The following is a 22,688-nucleotide window of genomic DNA, read 5'->3' as shown; positions in this document are numbered from 1 at the left end:
AACATAAGAATTCTAGAAGAAAATGTTAGAAAAATTCTTGTAGACGCTGGCCTAGGCAAAGAATTAATGAAGAAGACCCCAAAAGCAATCACAGCAACAACAAAAATAAATAAATGGGACCTGGAAAAATCATTTATTCTAAATGTTTAATTACTCACAATGTTAGATAATGAAGTGTGTCTATGTGTGTTGCATGTGTGCACAAGCTGTACTCTTTCAGGGAAAAACAATATATTGGTCTTGGAGAGAAAAAAATCATCAGTCTTTTTTTAAAGTATGGGAATTATAATTCTATAATTAGACCAGGGTATGATTATAGGCCAAAACAAGACAACTTAATATAATTAGTGTTGAAGCAATAACTAGTTTTAAACTCCCATATACAAAACCACTATTTGGAGTCTTCATTAGGAAAAAGGGATTACTGAATAAAAATTAGTCATTTTGTTAGTACCTTTTATTGCAAAAATAGGAAGGTGTATGCACATAGGGATTAAATGCAAGAATAAAATATGTGACCTGTATATTCACAATACAATATTATCAATGGGTACAGACTGGAAGGGAGTAGCTAACAAAGCAAAACGAGTCGACTAAAAGTTCTCACTGCCTTAGAGAACGTGTATCACTAATAATGAGTTTTTTTAAATTGAGTTTTCATTGGAAGTATTTCCTGGAAATAGCTCACAAAGTTATTTTCAAATTAAGAAAGGTTTGTAGATTGAAATAGTCCGTGAATCCTTTTTCTAATATGAAGTACACACAATTTGTATGTTTGATATGACTTAATCCATAATGCACCTGTTTGAGCTGCTCAACGGGGACAAACAGAAAGAGATGAAGTCATTTGTTTATAGTAACACCGACGAGGAACCAAAATTAGGAGTGAAGCCATTCTATATTTCTGCTGAGATTGCCATTTTGTGGATATCTGACTGCCCTGATGTGTATACCTAGAAACAAATTAATCGATCTCTAAAAAAAACTCAAAGCCTGAGTGGCTTTCCTTGCACAGTTAACCTTCCTTCACTGGGTTTCCTCCACTTGCCAATATGGTTTCCAGGCTCCTCAAGCTCTTCTCCCATCTTTGGTGCCTCAGTTTCTCTCACAAGGCAAGCAAACTCTTCTGTGACCTCATAGCCATGCTCTGCTCAGACGCTCTTCCCTGAAATTTTCCTTTGACTTTTATTTCACCTCTGCCTATTCTCTCCGTACATTATTTGTATTTGCACGTCTAGACAGCGAATCATTTGCATAGCATTTCATGATACCTTTGTATTAAGTTCACTATTCCAAAATCAATTGCATAGCAAAAGTATTTTGCATTGCATACAAAAATGACTTATTAAAAAAACCTCTCTGAATTGTCTTTCTACCCATCCCATTTATCCAAACTTGACAAAATACAATACAGGTGATGAGAAAAAAGAAACAGAAATGTAGGAAAATCTCTCTTTAGTGTTTTTAAACTTGCTTTGAAATACAAACATTTCCTGAAATACAGAAGTGAAAGTGATGAATGTTAAGTGGATATTTTTTCACCTTAACTGACTTATCAGAAGAGTATTTATAACCCCCTGACTGATGTCTCGAGCTGATAAATCAACACCAAGGGAGAATATTTCAAGCACATTTATCATTTAAGACAAACAGCATGATTATTTTTTATTCATCATTTGAGCTCATCTCTGCGTTTGCTCCTTCTCAATGTTAATAATATCTGTATAAGACTGCTCAATATTTAATGTTACAGCTTGCATGTTGCATGCTGATGAGGTTAAGGTCACATGTTTGATCTGCAGAGGGTCAGTTAGCTTTGCCAAAAAGAAAAAAAAGGCTGTATTTCACAGAGAAGCCTGATCTTAGTCACTTTCCTTGTAATACCCGTTGTTGATCTCAATGTCATAAAGATCACAGAATTAAAATTTTAAGGGAAATTAAGGTTAAGATACTTTAATAGACTGGCCCAACTGCATAGAGGCTCATAATTAGCAGAAGAAAACCCGGCATCCTCGAGGACACTTCAGCTCAGGTAACACCCAGCACACTGCACTGGGTCAGTGCTACCTGTGTCACATCCAAAGGACAGCAACATAAAAGAGAATCTTACCTGTTCATTCTCTTCTTCATCACTACTTAGCTTAAGGTCATCTTCTAGCATTCTGAAAAGAGGAACAAAGAGGTACAGAGACTTAGAGGATTGAAAATAATTCAACAAAATTATCACCTTTATTAGAGCAACATTTCGGTAATAAGTCTATTCGATTTCCTAATTCTTTTTTCTTTCCCTTTTATGCACTTTTCCTCCGATGCACTTAGGAAATAGCGGACACATCATAAAATGAACCCTCACAACAGTCATAGGCTAAGATGGCAGTCTCCAGAAGATGCTGTGTTAGTAGGGAAATTATACTTAACAATAATTTATTGTATATTTCAAAATAGCTAGAAGAGAAGAACTGTAATGTTCCCAACACAAAGAAAAGATAAATTTTTGAGGTGCTGAATATCCTTATTACCCTGATTTGATCATTATACATTGCATACATGTATCAAAATGTCATATGTACCCCCCAAATCTGTACAACTATGCTACAGCAATAACAAAAAGAGATGCTGTTTTAGAAAACCAGAACCAAGTAGGAGCTTTTTCCTGGGTAGTTTTGATTCCATAATTACTTGTTTAGTGTTTTTTATGTTCCAGGTGCTGTGCTGTGCCCCGCTACCTGCCTGGGGGGCCTTCATGGTAAAGAGAATTAGGGAAGAAGTAGCAGTGCTGAGAGCCATAAAACAATAACTTGAGTGGTGAGCAACAGAGGCTGAGGCCTTCCATCCCTCAAAGAGCTGGAGAACACATCATCCCCAAGATCCTACTGAGTGTGGAAAGCCAACCAGGAAGGAGCTTCCTGAAAAGCCCGTGAAGGCAACTCCCAGCCCATCCGGGTCCCTTTGATTTGTCCTCGCACAGGCAGTGGGGAAGCACACTTTTGGTCCATAAAAGTTAAAACTAAAAAAAAAAAAAAAAAAAGAGACACAAATTCAGGTCTTATTATTTGTGATGATGATAAAATTGTATTCTTTTTAGCACTGCCATATTTTCTTTAGAGAAGAGTAATTTTCACATTAATTAATTTCAAAAGCAGCCTTACTCAGAAGCATATTCTATAAAAGTATATTACATAAGCAAAGCCACTCTGCCAGGGAGCAGGGGTGCCCACTTCAGAGGAGCCCTGAGGCTCCAGGCGTCGTCCCTACAAAGGCCTCACTGTCTTCCTTGAAGCCAACTTCCAAAGACTGTCCCCTAAAATGTACCTACTACCTTTAAAAGCCAAATTATAGGCCTATCATCAATACATTCCTCCGAATATTTGTATAAGTCATTTCAGGCACTTGGGGTGAATGAGGGGTAAGTCACTTAATTCCTCCCACCCCCATTTTTCATGTGTCAAGTGAAGGGCTTTGCTGAGGTCCAGTCCTGCTTTAGATTCCATAAGTCTACAAAATAAATTTGCTCCCTGCATTTGATCAAGTAGAAAAACTTCTATCTGTTCTACAGAACACAACTGAGAAATCTCCAAGTTGTTTTGGTGTCCCATTTAAGGCTTTACCGTTAGGACACCAAATCTGCTTCCTTACAGGCTCTTGCTAGTCTCCCAGTATCGGGAGGTATATTCCTTCATTATTTAAGCCAGAAGCAAACCAACAAAACATCAGCAGACGGTGGAGCTTCACCCCCAATTACCCTGCACATCTGGCATGCCATTCATTTCCTTAACTTCACAAACGCATTGCTTGGCTCCAAAGAGAAGAGACCTCTTGGTGATTCGTTAGAGCACTCATTGTTTGGGAATAACCTAGGGATGGCGCTGTGTTTTCTTTGTCCTCGGGTCCCCAGTGACTAGCATAGTGATGGCATAGTGTACCGCACCAGTCTGTTGGCTGGGTTGAGGCACCTTCCCCAAGACTATTTTCCTACCAAAAGGCACAAACGCCTTTCTGATGAAAAAGACCAGAGAAGGAGACAGTTTCTTGTCTCCACCCCCCATTCTTTGTTTTGGGGTAAACTGCCATTGCAATTTGGGTTAATCTCAAGGACTGCCCAGCAAGCACTGGGTGCTCTAAGTATGGGTGGTCCTGCTGGTGGGCAGGAAAAGGGGGGAGAAAGGACACATACAATCACCGTTAACAACCCCTTTGTTGTCAGAAGGAAGTCATGGGTCTGGGAAGTTTAATCTTTATGTGGATAATTGGTGCACAGACTTGAAGGTCACTGTCCACCAGAGCAAGAAAGCCCAGCATGCCCCAAAGTAAGGGATCTGAGCTTGGCTGTAAACCAGCCATGTGACTCGGTCACCACATAAGGCTGGCACTGCTGAAAAGTCACCTCAACAGTAAAAACAGTGTGTGAGGTTCTCTTTTAAGGTAGTGAGTGCAGCTTATTTCTGTTTATTTTAAGCATGTGCTAGATGTGTCAACACAAACACACACGTCTGTTTGGATCACATACTGCCCTTCACACCCCCCTGATCCTGGACAAGTCACCCCTCTGGGGCTTAGCATTTGTCTTTTCCATAATGGGGCTCACCTACCCCCTCACCATTTTTGGAAGAAAAGCAGTCAGGGATCCACCTTGCTTTGTGAATAATAATCACTCTATCACTGAATTTAGCTCTCTTATATTTAAAAAAATGAATTTATTGTGTTTCTGGCTGAGTTCTAAAAACAAAGGATCACATGTAAAAATACTTTGTATTCAGGAGAGCCTTCAAGAGTTCAAATCCAACTCAGAATATGTCAAAATACGAGAAAGTGGCGATGGAAAGATGAAATTGAACAGCTAATACAAACATTCCCACAGCAACCCTGGGTGATGCTATTCCCAAAACATGGGATCACAGAGCTGGGACAGACAACCATGGCCACACCACACCCCAGACCCCAATAGATACACAGGCACAGGCTGAGGAAACAGCCTCGTGCCAGCTGAGAACGTGAGCTCTCTGCTTTGTTCTGATGGTTGCAGGCAGATCCCTGGGGCTCAAACTCCGAAGCACAGAGCTTGTTCCCTAACATTCAGGAGGAACTTCATTTTTAATGCAGAACATATCAGAATGGCCTCTTAGAGAGCCTAGGGAGGGGCTGAAGTTCACAGCTGAACAATCAAATATCGTTGGAGAGGAACCCATGACACCCACAAGATCACTGGGACTGTCCGTATTTGGTGTGTGGCCAGCAGACGGCAGGTGTAGCCTCCTTCACTTGCACACACACATGGCATTGCTGTGGTTGTGTGCCCAGGCCTCTCCCAGCCTCTGGAGAACTTTTTTATCACCTGTCTATTCATGAAAGGAAATAGACTGGCCAGGTATGTTAAACAACAAATGAACAGGAGTGTTAAAGGAAGAGTAAAAGGAAGATGCAAGTTAAGTGTTGGTTAGGCTACTGCAGGTGGCATCTCTGTTTTTGAAAAAGGCAGGCAAAGACTCTGGCGATCTAACGGCCTGGCCAAGGGCAGAGTCTGGGGTTGGACACCTGCACGCAAGCGCATCACACCTGGCCTGCATAGGCACCTCCCACACCCCTATGCCCTGAGCACCTCCAGGCCCTCCTCCAGCCTTCCCTCTGCTGGGCTGCCTCCCACCCAGAGCCACCCCCATCATGTTCCCTTAGCCCTCTCCCTGCACATCCCCTCAGAGCCCTCCCAGGTGACGGAACCCCCGACTCACAGCAGCAGCTCTCGTTGAAGGGGAGGTGGGCACCGTGGGGGAGCAGCGGGCCGCGGTGGTCAGAGCACGGACCCAGGGGGAACCCTCGCTCTACCACTCCACAGCCCACGGACCTGGCACCTGCCTCAAAGGGCTTCCCTGAGAACTCATCCCACAGTCCTTAGAGAGTGCTTAGCCCAGGACCTGGCACAGAAGGAACATTCAATCAATGTTCATTTTTACTGACATTCCCTTTTTACCTAGGAGGGAACCAGGCCTTAGAGCATTTATTAAGGAACCCGTCTGGGTAAACGAGTTGAGAGACTTTGAGATGTCTTTGTAATAGTGCATCAAACTAAGCCATTTGTGCTACTTTTAAGGCCATTTTGAAAAGAAAGGATGACATTCCCTAGAGACCATGGAGGGGGAATATATTTTAGGTTATAACTGCTGTCAGTTGGTCTGATGTGGCTTTATGGTGACAGAAGACGGAAAACATGCCTGTCGGCCCCTGTGCACAGGGATGTCTGCCCTGGGAGCCAGTGGTCGGCCAGGGGTCCCTCAGCAGGGAGGACCTGCTGCCAGGGGACAACGGGACATGGAACTAAAACAGACAACAGAATTGAGCTTTTCGAATTGAGGCCAGAGAACAGAGGTGCAGTCTGAAGTGTGGATAAACCTGGACCACACGGCCTGAACACTTGAAGAGCTGTCAAACTACTGTCAGGGACTCTCCAAGTCAGCGTCTCACGGTGACTTTGCAGTAGAGTCTGTACTAGGTACCTGAGGACCGTGATACTTAAGGGACACAAGCAAAAATTTTTAACATGCGATTAAGTGATTGATAGCTGGTGCCTACAGTGTTGAGGCCCAACATTTTTCAGGAAGCAATAGCAGCCTGCCCTTGACAGATGGCCAGCTGCTTCCAATACTCATCTGTATCTCACACAGGTACTGCAAACGGGCACTTTACCTTCACATGTAATGGCAGCCATTTCACAGAGCACTGGTTTTTAATTAATAGGATTTTCCTTGAATTACTTGCCATTTGGGGCCCTTAACAGATCTGGATCCTTTAGTCCTTTAAAGTTCATTTCATTTTGCTTTATCTTAATGGCTTTTTAAACAATCTGAGTTCTAATTGGGCTGTTTGATTTTCAGATTTGTTTCTATAGCTGGTGCTGCTACTACTATCTTCACCCATGTGAGATTTAAAGCCAAAGACAAATGTTTATGAATCCCCATTAAACATATTCATATATGCAAATATCTACTCTAGCGAACAACATTGCATGACAGCCTGCCTATTCCCTATGCAAGTGCACCCCTCTGCAGGTACTCCCCAAGCCATCGTCGCCAGTGCTTATGACACAGGAGGGAAGGTTATACAACTCATTTCATTCTTTCTGAAGTGCACTGCTCTGTCAGGGTTGGTGCTACCATCTGCCTGGGGTTATTTTCATTAATAAGCGACCACCTTCCTCTTGGCATTTGTTCCAAAGAATTTAGCTCATGCCATTCCAGTGAACTGGGAAGTGGGAAGCTAGCACAGGCTCACGCTGCATCTGGGGCACAGACGAAGTAACTAGTCTGAAGGCAAATGACAAAATCAGGAACAAAATGAACGGGTGGTCTACTTGATGCAAGCGTTTCCAACTGTGATGTCTTCAGATCCAGAGATCTCTACATCTTGTCTTAATGGCTTTTTTAAAAATATGAAGCAATTTAGGTTCACAGCGAGATGGTGTTTGCTGACATACATCTTGCTTCCCGGACTCCTTCCTCCCCAGGACCTGTTCTGAGTTGCCAGTGAAATTGTAAATGATATTCTGATTCTGCCATGTTCAACCTGGGGTGAAGATGCACTGTCTCTCTTCCGTTTAGGAATTTATTTCTTTTTTAGGGAAAACAACTTCCTACGGCCCTTTTTACCACTTACATGCCGAGTCCACCTACTACCTTCTATACGGGCCTGTGTTCCCTGGGGGACAGCATCTCATTTCCTACCTTGTAAGACCCTCACAAAAGCTAGCCTCATTTAGGTAACCTGCCAAACCCTGGTGAGATACAGGAAGACTGTGTGTCTTCAAAATCTCAATCAACTGCCTTTCCTGATGGTACCCATGTCTACATATTCATATAGACTAGAAATCAAAGGAAAATGAAAATCAACACTAATAAAAGCAAACAGTGGTACTAGAGTCTGGAGTGGTGGAATGCATTTTGAAATGGCAGCTTCCGGACGGGCGCGGTGGCTCACGCCTGTAATCTTAGCTCTCTGGGAGGCCGAGGCGGGCGGATTGTTTGAGCTCAGGAGTTCGAAACCACCCTGAGCAAGAGCGAGATCCCATCTCTACTAAAAATAGAAAGAAATTAATTGGACAACTAAAAATACATAGAAAAAATTAGCCAGGCATGGTGGCGCATGCCTGTAGTCTCAGCTACTCGGGAGGCTGAGGCACAAGGATTGCTTGAGCCCAGGAGTTTGAGGTTGCTGTGAGCTAGGATGATGCCACGGCACTCTAGCCCGGGCAACACAGTGAGACTCTGTATCAAAAAAAAAAAAAAAAAAAAAAGGCAGCTTCCAGGCTGGCCAGCATTTTAGTCTGAATTCTGTCCCTAGCTAGCTCTGTGAACTTGGGTGAATCATTTACCCTCTCTAGACATCATTTCCGCATCTCTAGAGCAAGAGCTGGATAAATGACCTCTACATCCTCTCATTGGACTGAATTCCAAGGCTCTCTCTGTGCCTTTGGCACTGGGTAGAAAGTCCAGGAAGATGGTTGGAGAATAAGAAGGAGCATTGCAGATGATCCCACACAACTCAGTTGAAAGTAAAATGAGCAGATTGGAATTTATGATACCAAGATGCAACAGGAGCCTGGATCCCTGGGTGAAGCCCTCATTTTCTCACATCAGGTAAAACATTCCAAACGGCTGTTCTAGGAATTAAATAGAAAATGGATGTGGCAGTGCTTTTAGACATAGAGTGTTATGTAAATATATAGAGTGTTTCACTACTTTATGAAGATTTTTCCCATGTAATACAGAATGCAGGACAAAACCGCACCCTCTGGCTCTACTCCTATAAATCTGCAATCCTGAAGAAGCTTCCCTGAAACCAAGAACAAAGGCCATCATCACCAGACAGTATCCTAGTTTTCCTGCACAGGTTACGGCGACTGCTGAATAGGGAGATAGGGCCAGCTTGAGACCCGGGAAGTGTTCATTCCTCTGTTGTAAACTAACCAACTGGCTTTAGTACTTTCAGACTATTCCCTATTATGGTGAAATGTGACCCACAAACTCATGTCTAACAGCTTTTTGGTAGTTTAAAAAACCTTATTTTCTCTTAAGAGGACCTCTATAAATAAAATCAGATGATATATATGCTGATCATCTCTACAGATGCAGAAAAAGCATTTGACAAAACTCAACGTCCTTTTTTGATTAAAAAGCTCAACAAACTAGGTATAGAAGGAATGTACCTTAACAAAATAAAGGTCATATATGACAAGGTCACAGCTAACATCATACTCAACTGTGAAAGACTGAAAACTTTTCCTCTAAGATCAGGAACAAGGCAAGGACACCCAATCTTATCATTTCTCTTCAACATAGGACTGGATGTCCTAGCCAGAGCAATTAGGCAAGAGAAAAAAAGAAAAGACATCCAAATCAGAAAGGAAGTAAAATTATCTCTGCAGATGACATGATCTTATATATAGAAAATCCTAACCATAAAACCTGTTAGAACTAATAAACGAATTCAGATGACATATAAGAAGACAGTGAACAGACCAACACAGTAATGTGCCAATGTCTCAAAGGATCTCTCAGCCCTGTCCCCCACATCACCAGAAGTCTGTGTCCTCTCAAAAATCCTATTTCTACATAATCCTTTAATTCTTTCAAAAGGAACGGCTTGTTCCTGAACTCCACCATGAAGACGCATTTAGAAAGGCACGAAGTCACAACATACTCCTCAAGGTAATTGAAACAATAAATGGGATAGCTTGTGGGAAAAGAATGAAGTCATCTGGTGTTAAGGTATACAGACAGCACTGCTGGAAAGCACATAGCATTCACCAGCCAGATACAGAAAACACCAAAAAGAGAAGGGCAACCCCACCAAATTTCAACTAAAGGCTCACTGCCCTAACTGTGAAAGTAAGGATTTCCCAACTACCCCTCTGAAAATAGTCCCCACTTTTCAAATCCTTTTGTAGGCTAAGTGTGCTAAGTTCCTTATCTGATCAGCCCCCAGGGAGAGTAGAGACTTGAAGAGTGCTGTGGGGAAAATGTTTACAAAAAAACATTCTTGGAGCTTGAATTGCTCTGACCTCCAGCTGCTGGGGTAAAGTTAGAAGCTCCTTGGGAGCTTCAGCAGTAAAAGTTAGGCCAATGATTCTCCAACTTGAGCCTGCATTAGAATCTCCTGTAGGACTCTTTAAAAGACCAATTGCTGGTCCCACTCCCAGGGTTTCTGATTCAGTAGGTCTGGGGTGGGGCCCCCCAAATTAGCATTTCTCATAAGTCCCCAGGTGATGCTGGGTTGCTGGCCCAGGGGCCACACTTTGAGAACTACTGGGCTAGGCCATAACCTCCTGCCCCCATGGTGTATTACATTTGGAGTTGGCAACTGAAAGCAGGGAGTCTGTAAGAGGCTCTCTAGAGCCACCTCTGAGGGCATATTGGAGCTGGTGGACTGGTGGGGCCCGAGGCCCTGACACTCAGACAATGCCCTGGTGTGTGTTCCTAATGAGATCTCACCCACAGCAACTGCCTGCTCACGTGGTAGGATCCCAAAGAGAATTAGGGGCCCCTCCTCCCATCTCTGTAGCTCTAAGAACTGCTGCCCATGCATACAATCAACGGAGTCCAAGTCGCTGGAATGCAAGTTCCATAAAAGCTATGTCCTCAAAAAGTACCTCGTTAGTAGGGGACAGAGACAAATAATCCAATGATTTTAACATGGCAAGATGAGCGCTGGAGCAGGGATATGCTCTGGATCGAGAGGGCTCAGGGAAAACTAGCTGGAGGAGGATGCGCCTGAGCTGTCTTCAAGGCCCTACAGAGTCAGATGAAGTCAGGGAAAGACAGCCCACCCTACAGAGAAAGGACAGCCAACTACGGAGTTCTTGGGGAATGTAAATAGTTTGTTTCCTTCATTCTCATGGTTTTCTTTTTAAAGATAATATATACACATGGCACAAAACTTCCCAAACAGAAAAAGATCCCAAGTGCAATGTCTTCCTTCCATCCTTGTCTCTACCTGCCCACTCCCCACTCTTGTCCTCCACAGGCACAACGACATATAGTTTCTTGTACATTATTTCAGAGTTTCTTTGTGCATTAACAAGCAAATATGAATGTAACATGTTAGATCCATTAGAGTAAGTACAGGACAGGACATGAAAGAGCCACCGTGTGTGGTGAGTGAATATAATGCTAACTGGACTCTTACTTGCTGTGTAGGCAGCTTCTCAGAAGCCTCCCCGATCCCTGCCTTCTGGTATTCACACCCCTGTGTGAAGCCTTCCCCTGAGCGTGGGTTGGGCCAATGACTGGCCCCTATTGAATAGAATAGGGCAAAAGTGATGGGATGTCACTTGTGAGATTAGGTGACTTGCTGGCATGCATGCTTTTTTGTGCTCCTCACTGGCTTGCTCCAATGAAGCAAGCTGCCATGTGGGTAGGCTGCCCTACAGAGAGGTCCCCATGGCAAGGAACTAAGGACACCTCTGGACCACAGCCAACGAGCAGCTGAGGCTCCGCACCCAACCACCACAAGAGTGAGCTTGGAAGAGAATCTTTGCCTGGTCAAGCCCTAAGATGACTGTAGCCCTTGACTGCAGCTCTGTGACAGACCCTGAGGCAGAAGACCCACCAAGCCACAAGCAGATTTCTGACCCACAGAAACTGTGACGTAATAGATGTGGTTTTCAGCTGCTAAGTTTAGGGGTAATTTGTTGGGCATCAATAAGCAACTGATGCTAGTGGATGGTAATAAACATTTAGTGTGTCCCTTCTTCAAGTCCGCTCCCAGTGGTTTAAGCCAAAGCATTCACAGCCACCATTCAAACTGCCCAACAGAAGTACAATGTGAACCAAATTGGCCATTTAAAATTTTCCAATGGTCACATTAAAAAAAAAATAAAAACCTACAGGAGGTTTTATGTTTTCCCCATTCACACTAAGCCCTCAGTCCCGCTCTGCCTCTTTTAGGAAGGGAATCTGCTCTATACTTCCTGCCCAACAGGGTACTCCGGACAAGCCTGTGAAAGTGAAGATCCTGGAAACTCAGAGTGTGGCGTTGCTGAGGGGAGACAGGAGAGGCGTTGGTCATACCCCGCTGACTGTTCTTGGTGGGTATTGGGATCCTAAATGCCCATTTTGTCCCTGTTAAATCTGTCAGTGACCCATCTGCTACAATTAATAATTCTAATGCCACTATTTGCTTATGGCATGGCATTCTGCGAGGTACCTGTGAGCTCTGGCTTCACAGAAGAGCTGGGAAGCGGGAACTAACAAGGAGCAGCAGGTGACCCCCAAAAGGGGGATGCTCAAGGCATTGGGTTTAGGAGCCATGTGCTAGGAAAACGGAGCAGTGGGCGGCCTTGCAAACACATCTCATAAAACTCTGACCATTTGGCAAGGGTCGTCTGTATGGTCCTTTATTTATCTCTTCTCCATTTCTCTTGGATGTAGTAAAGACACACAGTAAATCACTAAAGTTATCTGAACATTCCCAGTTTTTTAAAAAAAGTTGTGTTATTTTACAAAGTGTGCTGGTTGTTCTTTTCACTTGGAATTTTGATGCTAGCTATAGGAGCTGGGAAGCCCCGAGGGATCTCTTTGTCTAAGGGAACTGGGATGCTGGGCCACCTTTCTTCGAACATCCTATGACTTTTTCCACCTGGAAATATGTCAGTGCCACACATGGTTTGTGTCATTGTGAAAATACGAAAACACTCCATCTTTTCCATTTAGGGCAATGTAGGCCACAGTGATGAAGTAGCCTTCTCTGAACATATTAGACTTTAAAATTGCTCCTTCCTGAAAGAATTACAGGGAAAGAGGGCTGTATCTACTCTATCATTTCTATAAAAGAAACTGAGGCTTTAGAAAGAGTACTTTAACAGGGAGTGCTTTCTCCGCAAAAATGGTTTTAAAATTCCTGTCTTTGTTTGTTACAAGGACTTCTAGAAAATTGGTTTCTGAACTTGATGTTCTTGGTATTAAAGAATTGAGTTTCTAAGGCTGAATGTATTCAAGGGTGTGTGAAAGAACACGCGCCTCTCTGGTCAGAAGACAGGTCAGAGGAGCCTGACTGGGAACAAAGTTTTCTTGGCTGTACCGATTCAACGGCGGACATTTCTTGACTTAAACCTCTTGGCACCTAACCGAAGGGAAAATGAGATAGGTATGTATTTATTTGGCCCAAGTCTGTGATGTCGAATATTAATTGTCAGGTTGCCTAGTCTGGTTGCTAACTAATGGTTTGCTTATTTAATTGATAACTTCTGACAGTAAGAATGCATTGAATCTAGAAGGGCTATACATATATTAGGTTAAGATTTGTTCTTTGGTTTGAAATACCAGTTTTTGCATTTTATGGTTGTTGTTATTGACAAGTTAATTGCTAATAAAGTCCCTAATTAAGATATTTATTTGAACAGATAAACTGCTAGAATTAGAAAAGAGAACCAGGCATAATCTCCTAATTAGCAAATTCACACACTTTAAGCTACAACAACATTCACGTGTTGCCTGAGTAAGGCATAACACAGTGGTTTCTAAACTTTACTGCACACTGGATTCTTGGAGGTATTTAAAAATATTGGTGCCGGCTCCCACTCCAACTCCGTATTCTGATGTAATAGATTTGGGGTGCGGTCTGGGCATCCAAGTTTTTTCAAGTTCCCTAGGGAGCTGATTCATGGGTCTTATCCCCAGAGATTCTGATTCACAGCAAAGTTTGAGAACCACTCCATAACCCAGAGAGAGCTGGACTGAGTCCTAAGAGCTGGAGGTCATGAATAGCTCTGGACCTTGGATAAAGTCCCAAATTCTAAATTACAGTTTGTCCCTTAATAAAATGGGATGATAGTCAAGACTCAAATGAGACAATAAAGGCCAGAGATGCTTGTAAACTGTAAAGCCTTATAGAGGTTCTCAGTGATGGGTTTAGCATTGCCTGAGGGTACTTTTAAAAATACTGATTCATGGGTCTTATCCCCATAGATTTTGGTTTAATTGGTCTTGGGTTGGCCAAAGGCATCAATATTTTTGACGGACTGTTATGGTCTGAATGTTCTGTGTCCCCCCCCAGATTCGTATGTTGAAACCAAATCTCCAATGTGATAGCATTAGATGAAGCCTTTGGGAGGTGCTCAGGTCACAAGGGCAGAGCCCTCCTGCATGGGATTAGTACCTCATAAATCAGATCCCAAAGGTCTTTCCACCGTGCATCCTTTCCACCTTATAATGACCCAGCTAGCTCATCTACAAACCAGAAAGCAGATCGGACTTCCAACCCTCCAGAACTGTGAGGAATACATTTCTGTCATTTTTAAGCTACCCAGTCTAAGGAATTTTGTTACAGCAGACTGAACTAGGACACAAGTGTCCTAAATGAATCTATTCAGCCAGGTTTGAGAACCACTGTCTTAATTCTAACTGAACTATCACCTTCCTACTAAAGCCATCTCTAATCCACAGGACAGAATTAGTCACTTACCTAACTTTGTACATAGCTAGTGCATTGTGTTAGAACTGTCCATTAACTCATCTGACTCCACCTTTGCCCCCATCTTCCATTTGAATAAGATATGCCTCAAGGGGAGGGGGTGTTTCTTCCATGCCCAGGATAAGGCATAGCTCCATCATTACTAGTAAGTTAAGGAACTATCATGATGAATTTCAGAATGTTTCAGTGGTTGTTTTCAGAAAGCATGGGCAGTGCTAGGGAACCTGAGATCACTTCCTTTGGCCTCCAGGACAAAACACAGAAGATTATATAGATTATCACACTAATTCCCTACACTAAGTGTCTTTCTACTTAATATACCTAGAGTGGTTCCAGATCAAACTCTGAATGATATATATAGTAAAGAGCATGAGCCCTGGGGTCAGAAATCCTGATTTATCAATTTATATCCAGACTCTGTGCCACATACTAGTTGTGTGTCCTCGTGCAAAGAACTTAAAGTTGCTCTGCCTTAGTTTCCTCATCTATGAAATGGAAATACAAGAATGCTTACCTCCTGGAAATGTTTTGGGAATTACATGGGAAAACGCATAAAACATTTCATATGGTGCTTCGTATGTAGTATTTACTAATAAATATTCAATACTGTTACTGGTATTTTATTACCCATTCCATCTTGTAACAGTAACTATGCTATAATTTAAGTCCATTTTACTTTTTCTAATAGAGAACATAAACTTCTTAATTTATTGACCACCTCCAATGAGCACATTCTAGGTGCTAGAGACATAAGCTGAAAAAGTCTTTGCCTTCAAGTGGTTCACTGTCTATGGGGGGCAGAGGCAGGAAAGTAACCTAGTGATGTGATAAATGTGGGAGCAGAGATCACCATCTTCTTTCCTTGTTAGCCAATGCTGATCCTTTTATCTTTCCTTGTAGGTTTATTTTTTACTCTTTAAGACACTTACATAGTTATCTTCTGTGTCTACTGCAAGTTCTCCAATGTCCTTCCCAATTTATAGTCACGTGTGGGGCACAGTCCACTACATAGGCTACATCGATATTAACTGCAGTGGGAGAATTACCTGCTTTAAGTTGGAAGTCAATAGTTCTGAGAATTAAGGCCTAAGACTCACAAATTAAAGCTTTCTCCACCTGAGCTCATTTAATTGCCCCTTTACCAATCATATGTCTTGAGAAACAGCCCTCTGCCTCCTCGTTCAGGACAGCCATGGGGTCATTTAAGATTCATAACGGAATTTTAACAGCCTTGTCCTATCCTGTGTGGACCAAGCTGACTACCGGGCTTCTGTGACTGTTGGGGGGACCAAGCCAGAACTGGATCCTACAGAGATCCGGTCACCCCTCCTCCTCCAGGCAGTGCAGTCCCTAGAACATAGGCCCTCAGGACTTTCGACTGCTTGTGCCTAGATGGAGGCTTTTATACTAATCCACTAATTCTCTGCTGCAAACATCATAAGCGGATCATTTAAATGTGAAGAGAAGGAAAAGACTTCCATGTTCCATATTAAAGAAAAAGCATCCTATTAGCCATTTATTCAACTTAGAGATTGGTATATGATCCTCAAACTAAGGCATTTCCACGAATTCAGCTTTAATGCTACCATTTCCATAGCACTTTGCATATTATCTCTGATACTTCCAGAATTTTTCATTATAAAACTAACCCAGGTGGTTTGAATATATAAATCAGATAACCCCAATCTAAAAAAAAAAAATCTCATATATACCAGGACTAACATATTCTTTCTCTTTTTTTAAAGTGATTCGGACTGAAAATTAGGCCACATATATTAAAAGTTCTAAACCCATTTTCAGGCACATACAACTAACTAGCTTTTACAATGGGAAACCTGATTACCCAGCCAACATGCATCTATCTCTGGCCATCATTTAATCCTACAGGAGTTGTTCATCTCATGGTGACACGAAATGTGCCAAACAATCCACATAAATCAAACCTTGCCATATCTATTGCAGAGGAGGGTTCCATTTGCTGGGTTGGAAACAGCCACCAGGACCGATTGAGGTTACTGCTCAGGACAGACTTGGTATTTCCTCCTGGTTTTACATCGGGCATATTTGGGGTTTAAGGAAAGAGTAAAACGGCAGAATCAAGTCTGTTATCTATCCAACTTTTACACATTTATCTGTTTGACTTTCAGGTGGCAGATAGGAGTCTTAAGTGTAAGGAAAATAATTTATGTGAAAAATTTTAAGCGGGAGTGCGCATTTTTGAACTAGAATCTGGCTGCAGAATAGTGCTGCTTCTACTTACTGCTTAATAACCAGGAAAATCATGATAAATCTAGTTACTAGCCATGGTATAAATCCTGCTTACATGGGTCTGTTTGCTGAGGGAGGACAGGCGAGTAGGATACAGAGGGACGGACGCCAGTCCAATGCAGACTTTCTGACTCTCCTCTTTTAGACAAGTCAGGAGTCCTGATCCATAGTTTTTAATTAAAATGACATAAAATCAATTGATTTCAGGGCCAACACTAAATAACACTGTGAAGTACTGATGTTTAACTCATTGACTGCCACATTAGCAAAAAATTTTTTTCCTTGGGGCCACAGTGTTTTATTATGAAAATAGAATAAAAACTTTGAAAACAAAATGATCCTTTCTAATTTAATGAAAAATTTATTTTTTATTGTTTTCCGTGTGTGAGTTATACGTGACTTGAAAAACAGTCCTCGCAGCTCCCAAGGGGAAGAGATGTATGAGTCACATATGCTTCACCGGGCTCCTGGCTCAAAACTAGCATGAGTTAAATACAACTCGCATGGCAATTAATGTGTTAACTTTCAAAAACCCCTACCATTTTAGGGGTGTCCCCTCCCTTTCTAGGGCTCACGCCTCCATCCAGACTATTCCTTTCTGATGGAGCAACTGAAGCAACCAATATTGACATATTAGCAAGTCCTGGAATAACAGCACATCAGCAACTTCTATCATCTGTGGCAATATTAATCAATTACTGAAGTCATACTTCATCGATTTTCTATACATGCCAGGCACTGTGCCAGCCAGTGGGGAGTCAAGGATGAGTAAGAGATGGTCCCTGCCCTCACGCAGCTCCCGTCTGGTAGAGGACCTGGGGTTGACTGAATTTCTAATTGGGGCAACAAACTGTCCCAGGATCTTTTAAAGAGTTCTCTGAGTGCAGTGAACATGTGACATTAAACTCAGAACAGACAGAGGACTCCAGGAATGCGATTTTCTATGCAGCCAAGAGACATATTCCTACCGTAAATTTATCCCAAGCTTCTGAGGCACCTTCATCGTTGGTACCCATGCAGCAATTTTTAAATGGTAAATAAATAAATAAGCAGAAGTAGATACTTTATTTGTTTATTAGATTTGGCCATTGTCAGCCTATGAAATGCTACTAGGACAGCAAAACAAGAAGAGAAATGTTCCAGTACAACAGGGGCTGGATGCAGTAGGAGAATCAGTTTCATCAGGTTAACTCAGTGGGTAATGGGAGTGAGGTGAGAACTTCACGTCAAGGAGAACAGAGGGAGTGTTCTCTGAATTCAGTGAGGACACACTTCAAGGTATGAGACTGACCTCTCAGAACTGTGGGGGCCCTACGGGGGAGGCCACCTGTGGCTGGGCTGCAGGGGGATGAGGTGGGCGGATCTTGCTGAGGGTCCAGCAGACAGTGCATGAAAGCACAGGGCTTACAGGGAAAACTCAGGCCAGTCACTAGTCAACTGTTTCTTAATCACATAAAAAGTAGCAGACTGAGAGGCGGTGCCAGCACTCTGTAGATACAGCAAAGGGGCAGAGCTGTCATGTGTTGCCAATGGTAGCTATAGGCACAAAGGCTTGTCATTACCTGTGCAAGGTGGTTATGATTCTGGGCAAACAGATATTTTAAGTTCCAACAAAGCATTCACATCCTTGACCAGCAAAAGCAGAATTCTTTCCAAATACAGACCTCTATATATCTATACATATGCATTAAGACTATCAGGGGCATTCAATTGCCAAATTAAGTGGACATCTTTGTTGCAGTCTTGCTTGGTCATTCTGATTATGTGACATTTTAGAACTTCTTTTTTGAGGTGCTCCTTGTGCGGCTTCTTTGACTCTCAAGTTTATCTTTGATCTCCCCTTTCCTTTGATGATTCTACTCCTTTTGGACACTCTTCAGAAGCTGCTGTCACCCTAGGATCCTGCCTCAGTTCTCTTCTGCACCCTCTCATCATTTTGTCTACTCCCAAGCATGACATCCATGACCGCTTCCTCCAAGTGCCAGCTCCACAGGGCCAACTGCATCTGGGCATCTCTGCACTGTGGCTTCCTGGAGACTAGAGCCCATATGTCATCTCACTGGGTGTCTTTAGTAACTAGCAAAATGCCTGGCACAGAATTACCACACAATAAACATTTGTGGAGTGTGGACATGCCTCCACCTTGCTTGACCCGAAACTAGAACCCAATGTTCACTCCTGAATTCTGTATCCCCAACCTGGTCATCTGCATGAGGGTTTTGACTTCCTCTCTCCCTCCCAAAGACAACAGAATTCCTAATGCTGTCCAGCCTACTTCTTAAGCTGTCTTTTGAACCTCTCTCTGTCTCCACCTCTCATGATGCTGCAGTTTACACTCCAGCTATCAATGTAATAGCTTACTATTAATAATCCCCTCTCTCTAGTCCTTTCTCCAGGTTCTACTTCCCATCTTGCTGCAGTCTGCCTGTAATTTAAATTCATAACACCTGCTGCTTCTTAAGGCTCAAAACGCTCGTCATGGTTGGCCTCCCTCACTGCAGTTGCTGCCCTGTTCTCAGCCCTCGTTCTCAATATGGGAACAATGCAAACCATTAATACTTCTACTTTTCTGAGTCTTGGCCTGGGCTGCCCTTCCTGCCTGAAGTCGCTCTCCCTGTTCTCATCTATTACTCCCTCTTTAAGGGCCACTCCAAAGGGTACATCTTTTTGGTGCTCAGTGACCTTAATGAATCACCCTCCACTGAACATGTGTCTATTAGTGCACTTGCCACCCTATGTTGTAATTATTTACATTCAAGTGTGTCTCATCTATTTGACTCATAGGGTCTTTGAGAGAAGTGTCTGGTCCCCGCTCCCTTCTGTGTCTCCAGTGCCTGGGGGACATAGGTATCTATTTAATTGAAAAACATAAGCATACACCCCTTCATAATAGGAGACAGACCTGTAGTATAGCACAGAAAAACTTGACCCATGACTCCAAATGGAATGGAATACATTTAAAATGTATCTTTAGTGAGCCAAAAAACTAAAAAAAACAAAACAGCTCCAAAATAAGTCATAAAAGCTTACTTTAAAAAATAACACCTGAATTTATAATAAACACAATCTTTAAAGCTCATTGTCTATTAACTTTAAAAATAAAAGGTGGTTAGGCAAATTGGTCTATTATAGAATCAGACCAACAATGGGAAGGGCTCAATCGCAAACTGCTGAGAGGCCCAGGGCCTCAGTCAGCTGTGCAGTTGCCTATGTAATGAAGGCGGCAAGACGGAATGAACGTGAACATATCAGAATTCATATGGAAATAACCAGACACTGAATGCTACTTTTTATCTGGATCTTTGCTCATAAAAATTTGACTTCTGACAAATTTATTTTGGTTAAAGATATCCTAAGAATTAAAAAAAATTTAATTTGTACTTTTAAGAGTGTGTCCCCAGGCATGGTGGAGTTTCCTGCTTTCTGCTTTCCTGGTGGAGAAGGCAGCAGCAGCGAGACCGGGAGGAGGGAGACGGAGCCCGGCACGGTGGGCAGTGTCGGGCACACTGGGCGTGTTTCTGCCTGCTGGTTGTGGGGTACGTGAGGCAGGACAAAGCTAGGCGAGGGCTGCAGCGGGAGGGACCCATCCCTCTCTTGCCCTGATGTCTGTGGCCCAGAGGACCAGTCGCTTGGGAAAGCTGACACCAAGCAACTGTTGGTCGTTTCTGGCCCTGTCAGAGGCTCCTTCCCTCTCTCTTCTCCTCCCTCACCCAAATGATAGCAGTCAGGGTTTCCTCACCTCCCACCCACAATGCACTCCCTGCTCCAGAAAAATCTCAGGCTGCCGGTTACCACGGCTGGTCCCCAAACCAGGCTATGCCCATCACTGCTCATTCCTCCCATGTAGGGGAAGATGTTCAGGGGGAAATCTAGAGTCTCACTTGTTCACCAAGGACTTCATACAGGATCTTTCAATATATCCGTGCCCAAATTATTCTCGTGAAAAATACGAATGTCGTAATAAACTGCCAAAAATGTACGTGCCTCCCGAATTTCTGCATCCTCAAGTTTGAGACAGTGTTATTTTGGAGCATCCAGCATTGCCAATCCTCTTGTACCCTTGTCCCCATCTGGTGTCCAAGCTGGAGCGTTTCCCTGTTTCCACAGAGCTGCCTTTCCCCAAGGATACCTTCACTCAAGGCCGCAGTCAAAGGGCTCACACCATGAGTGAGCTTGTGCACCAGGCAGTTCCTCTTGGGGGGAGTGGGGAAAAACTGCTGCCTCGTTTAATCCTCAAAATAACCTGGAGGATGTTTTAGAGGTGAAGAGGCTTTGGCGATAATTGAAACTGCAGTTTATAAACTGTTGTTGTTGTTGGCACCCCAACCCTTTCTCCAAAGGGGCCTCAAGTAAAGTCTTACTGCTTATCCTTCCTCCAGGGAAACAGCACTGCAAACATGCAAGTGGTCACTCGCCGTAAGTGACAGGGTGCTGGGTAATGGGACAAGCCCTGCAGTGCCTGCCACTGTATGACCGGATCAGGAGAAAAGTGGACTGCAGGGAGTAAGATGCCCCCATAGAAGGGCTCTTGGATAGATGATAGAATTGCATTCTGAGGGAGGTCTTGTGTCACAAGGATATTAATTAGTGGCTAGGGCCCAGGAAAGGACTAAGAGAGTGTAATTAAGTAGTATGATCTAAAGTACAGAAGGCTTTATGGACAGTTCTGAGCAGGCTTCTCTCCCTTCTTGGAGGCAGCTTTTGCAAATAGCATCTGGTGCTCAGCTTCCAGGGCCAGCAGCTGAGCCCGCGGGCATGGAGCAGTCAGAAGAGCTTTGCTCAAGCCCCAGGCGGGTATGGCCACCTCTGCAGCCCTGGCCCGCACCTTCCCTCTCTGGGCTGAGGCCTCCTCCTGCCCAAATCCAGAGAGGACTCTTCCTGCTGCAGGACTGAGTCCCAAGGCACAGAAAAGCCCCAGTTGCTGAGCTGTTTCATGGGCACGGTGGTCCCTGCAGCCAGAGACAGGACAGTGGCTTCTGCTTTTCCCTTCTTCAGCAGCATGTTCTTTATTCTCACTCCTGCATTTCATGAATAGCATAAAGGGTTGGGAAGAGGTGATCAGTGTATGATGGCGGGAGGTAGGGGCTATGCTTCTGACAGGTGAGTAACCTGTGGAGGACAGGCTGGTGAGGGCCTGGAAGAGCGTTCGAGGAGGGGAGAGGAGAGCAGAGGAGAGGAGGAGGGAGCAGTGAACCTCACCCTAGGGTGCTGTGCACTGTGCCCTACCTGCACTGTCTGGCCTCCTTCCTCTGCCAATTCAAATCCTACATACCTCTGAAGGTCCATTCCGAGTATTAATACCACTCCTCTAGGAAGTCCACCAGGCATTCCTGCCTTTCTCAACCTTCCCTATTCTCTGAACACCATCAGGGTCCTGGTAGGTTTTCTTCCTCCACCAGACTGCTTCAGGACCAGGACCATGCATTAAATGCTTCTGTGCCCTCCAGAGAGCCAGGTTGTCAGGCACCAGGTTAATGCAGGAGGAAGTGACTGCATGTCAGAGTCTTGAGCTGCATGAGTTTCCTAAAGGCCCAAATGCTCTCTTGGGACAGATGGCTCCACAGGGCTCTGAGCCCATCCAAACGGGTACTTCAATCACAGCCCCTGTCACCTTCTACTGAAGAGACCCTTCATGCTCCAGCCTCACTCTCTGAAGGGCAAACTTCTGCAGGTGCCAATCCATGTGCCCCCACTCATTTTGTTATTTCCAGGGCATAGCATGGGCCCTGGACAGGGCAGGAACTCAACAAAGGGACAAACTCCCAATGGAACCAAATGGAAATTAACAGACTACTATTAGGTTATGGGGAAAAGAGCTCAGTGATAAGGAGAAGTGGTATCTACCCAAAAGACCAAATGATATTGTATAAGAAAGGCACCTGCACCCGAATGTTTATAGCAGCACAATTCACAATTGCAAAGATGTGGAAACAACCCAAGTGTCCATCAATACATGAGTGGAT

The 22,688-nt window shown here is 43.6% G+C and overlaps 1 protein-coding gene across 1 annotated transcript in view; it reads right to left on the bottom strand.

The window, feature by feature from the left end:
* The window catches only part of AFF3 (AF4/FMR2 family, member 3), a 506,791-nt gene that overhangs the window by 97,657 nt on the left and 386,446 nt on the right, over window positions 1–22,688 (bottom strand). The window contains exon 10 of the mRNA XM_012641885.1: window positions 2,111–2,162. Coding sequence (XP_012497339.1) covers window positions 2,111–2,162 — 52 coding nt within the window. The remainder of the gene's footprint in view (window positions 1–2,110; window positions 2,163–22,688) is intronic.

Source organism: Propithecus coquereli, unplaced genomic scaffold (genome assembly GCF_000956105.1).
Source record: "Propithecus coquereli isolate 6110/MARCELLA unplaced genomic scaffold, Pcoq_1.0 Scaffold171, whole genome shotgun sequence".
Classification (NCBI taxonomy): domain Eukaryota; kingdom Metazoa; phylum Chordata; class Mammalia; order Primates; family Indriidae; genus Propithecus; species Propithecus coquereli.
The sequence above is the reverse complement of the archived record's forward strand: the minus strand, read 5'-3'. Positions and strand labels throughout refer to the sequence as shown.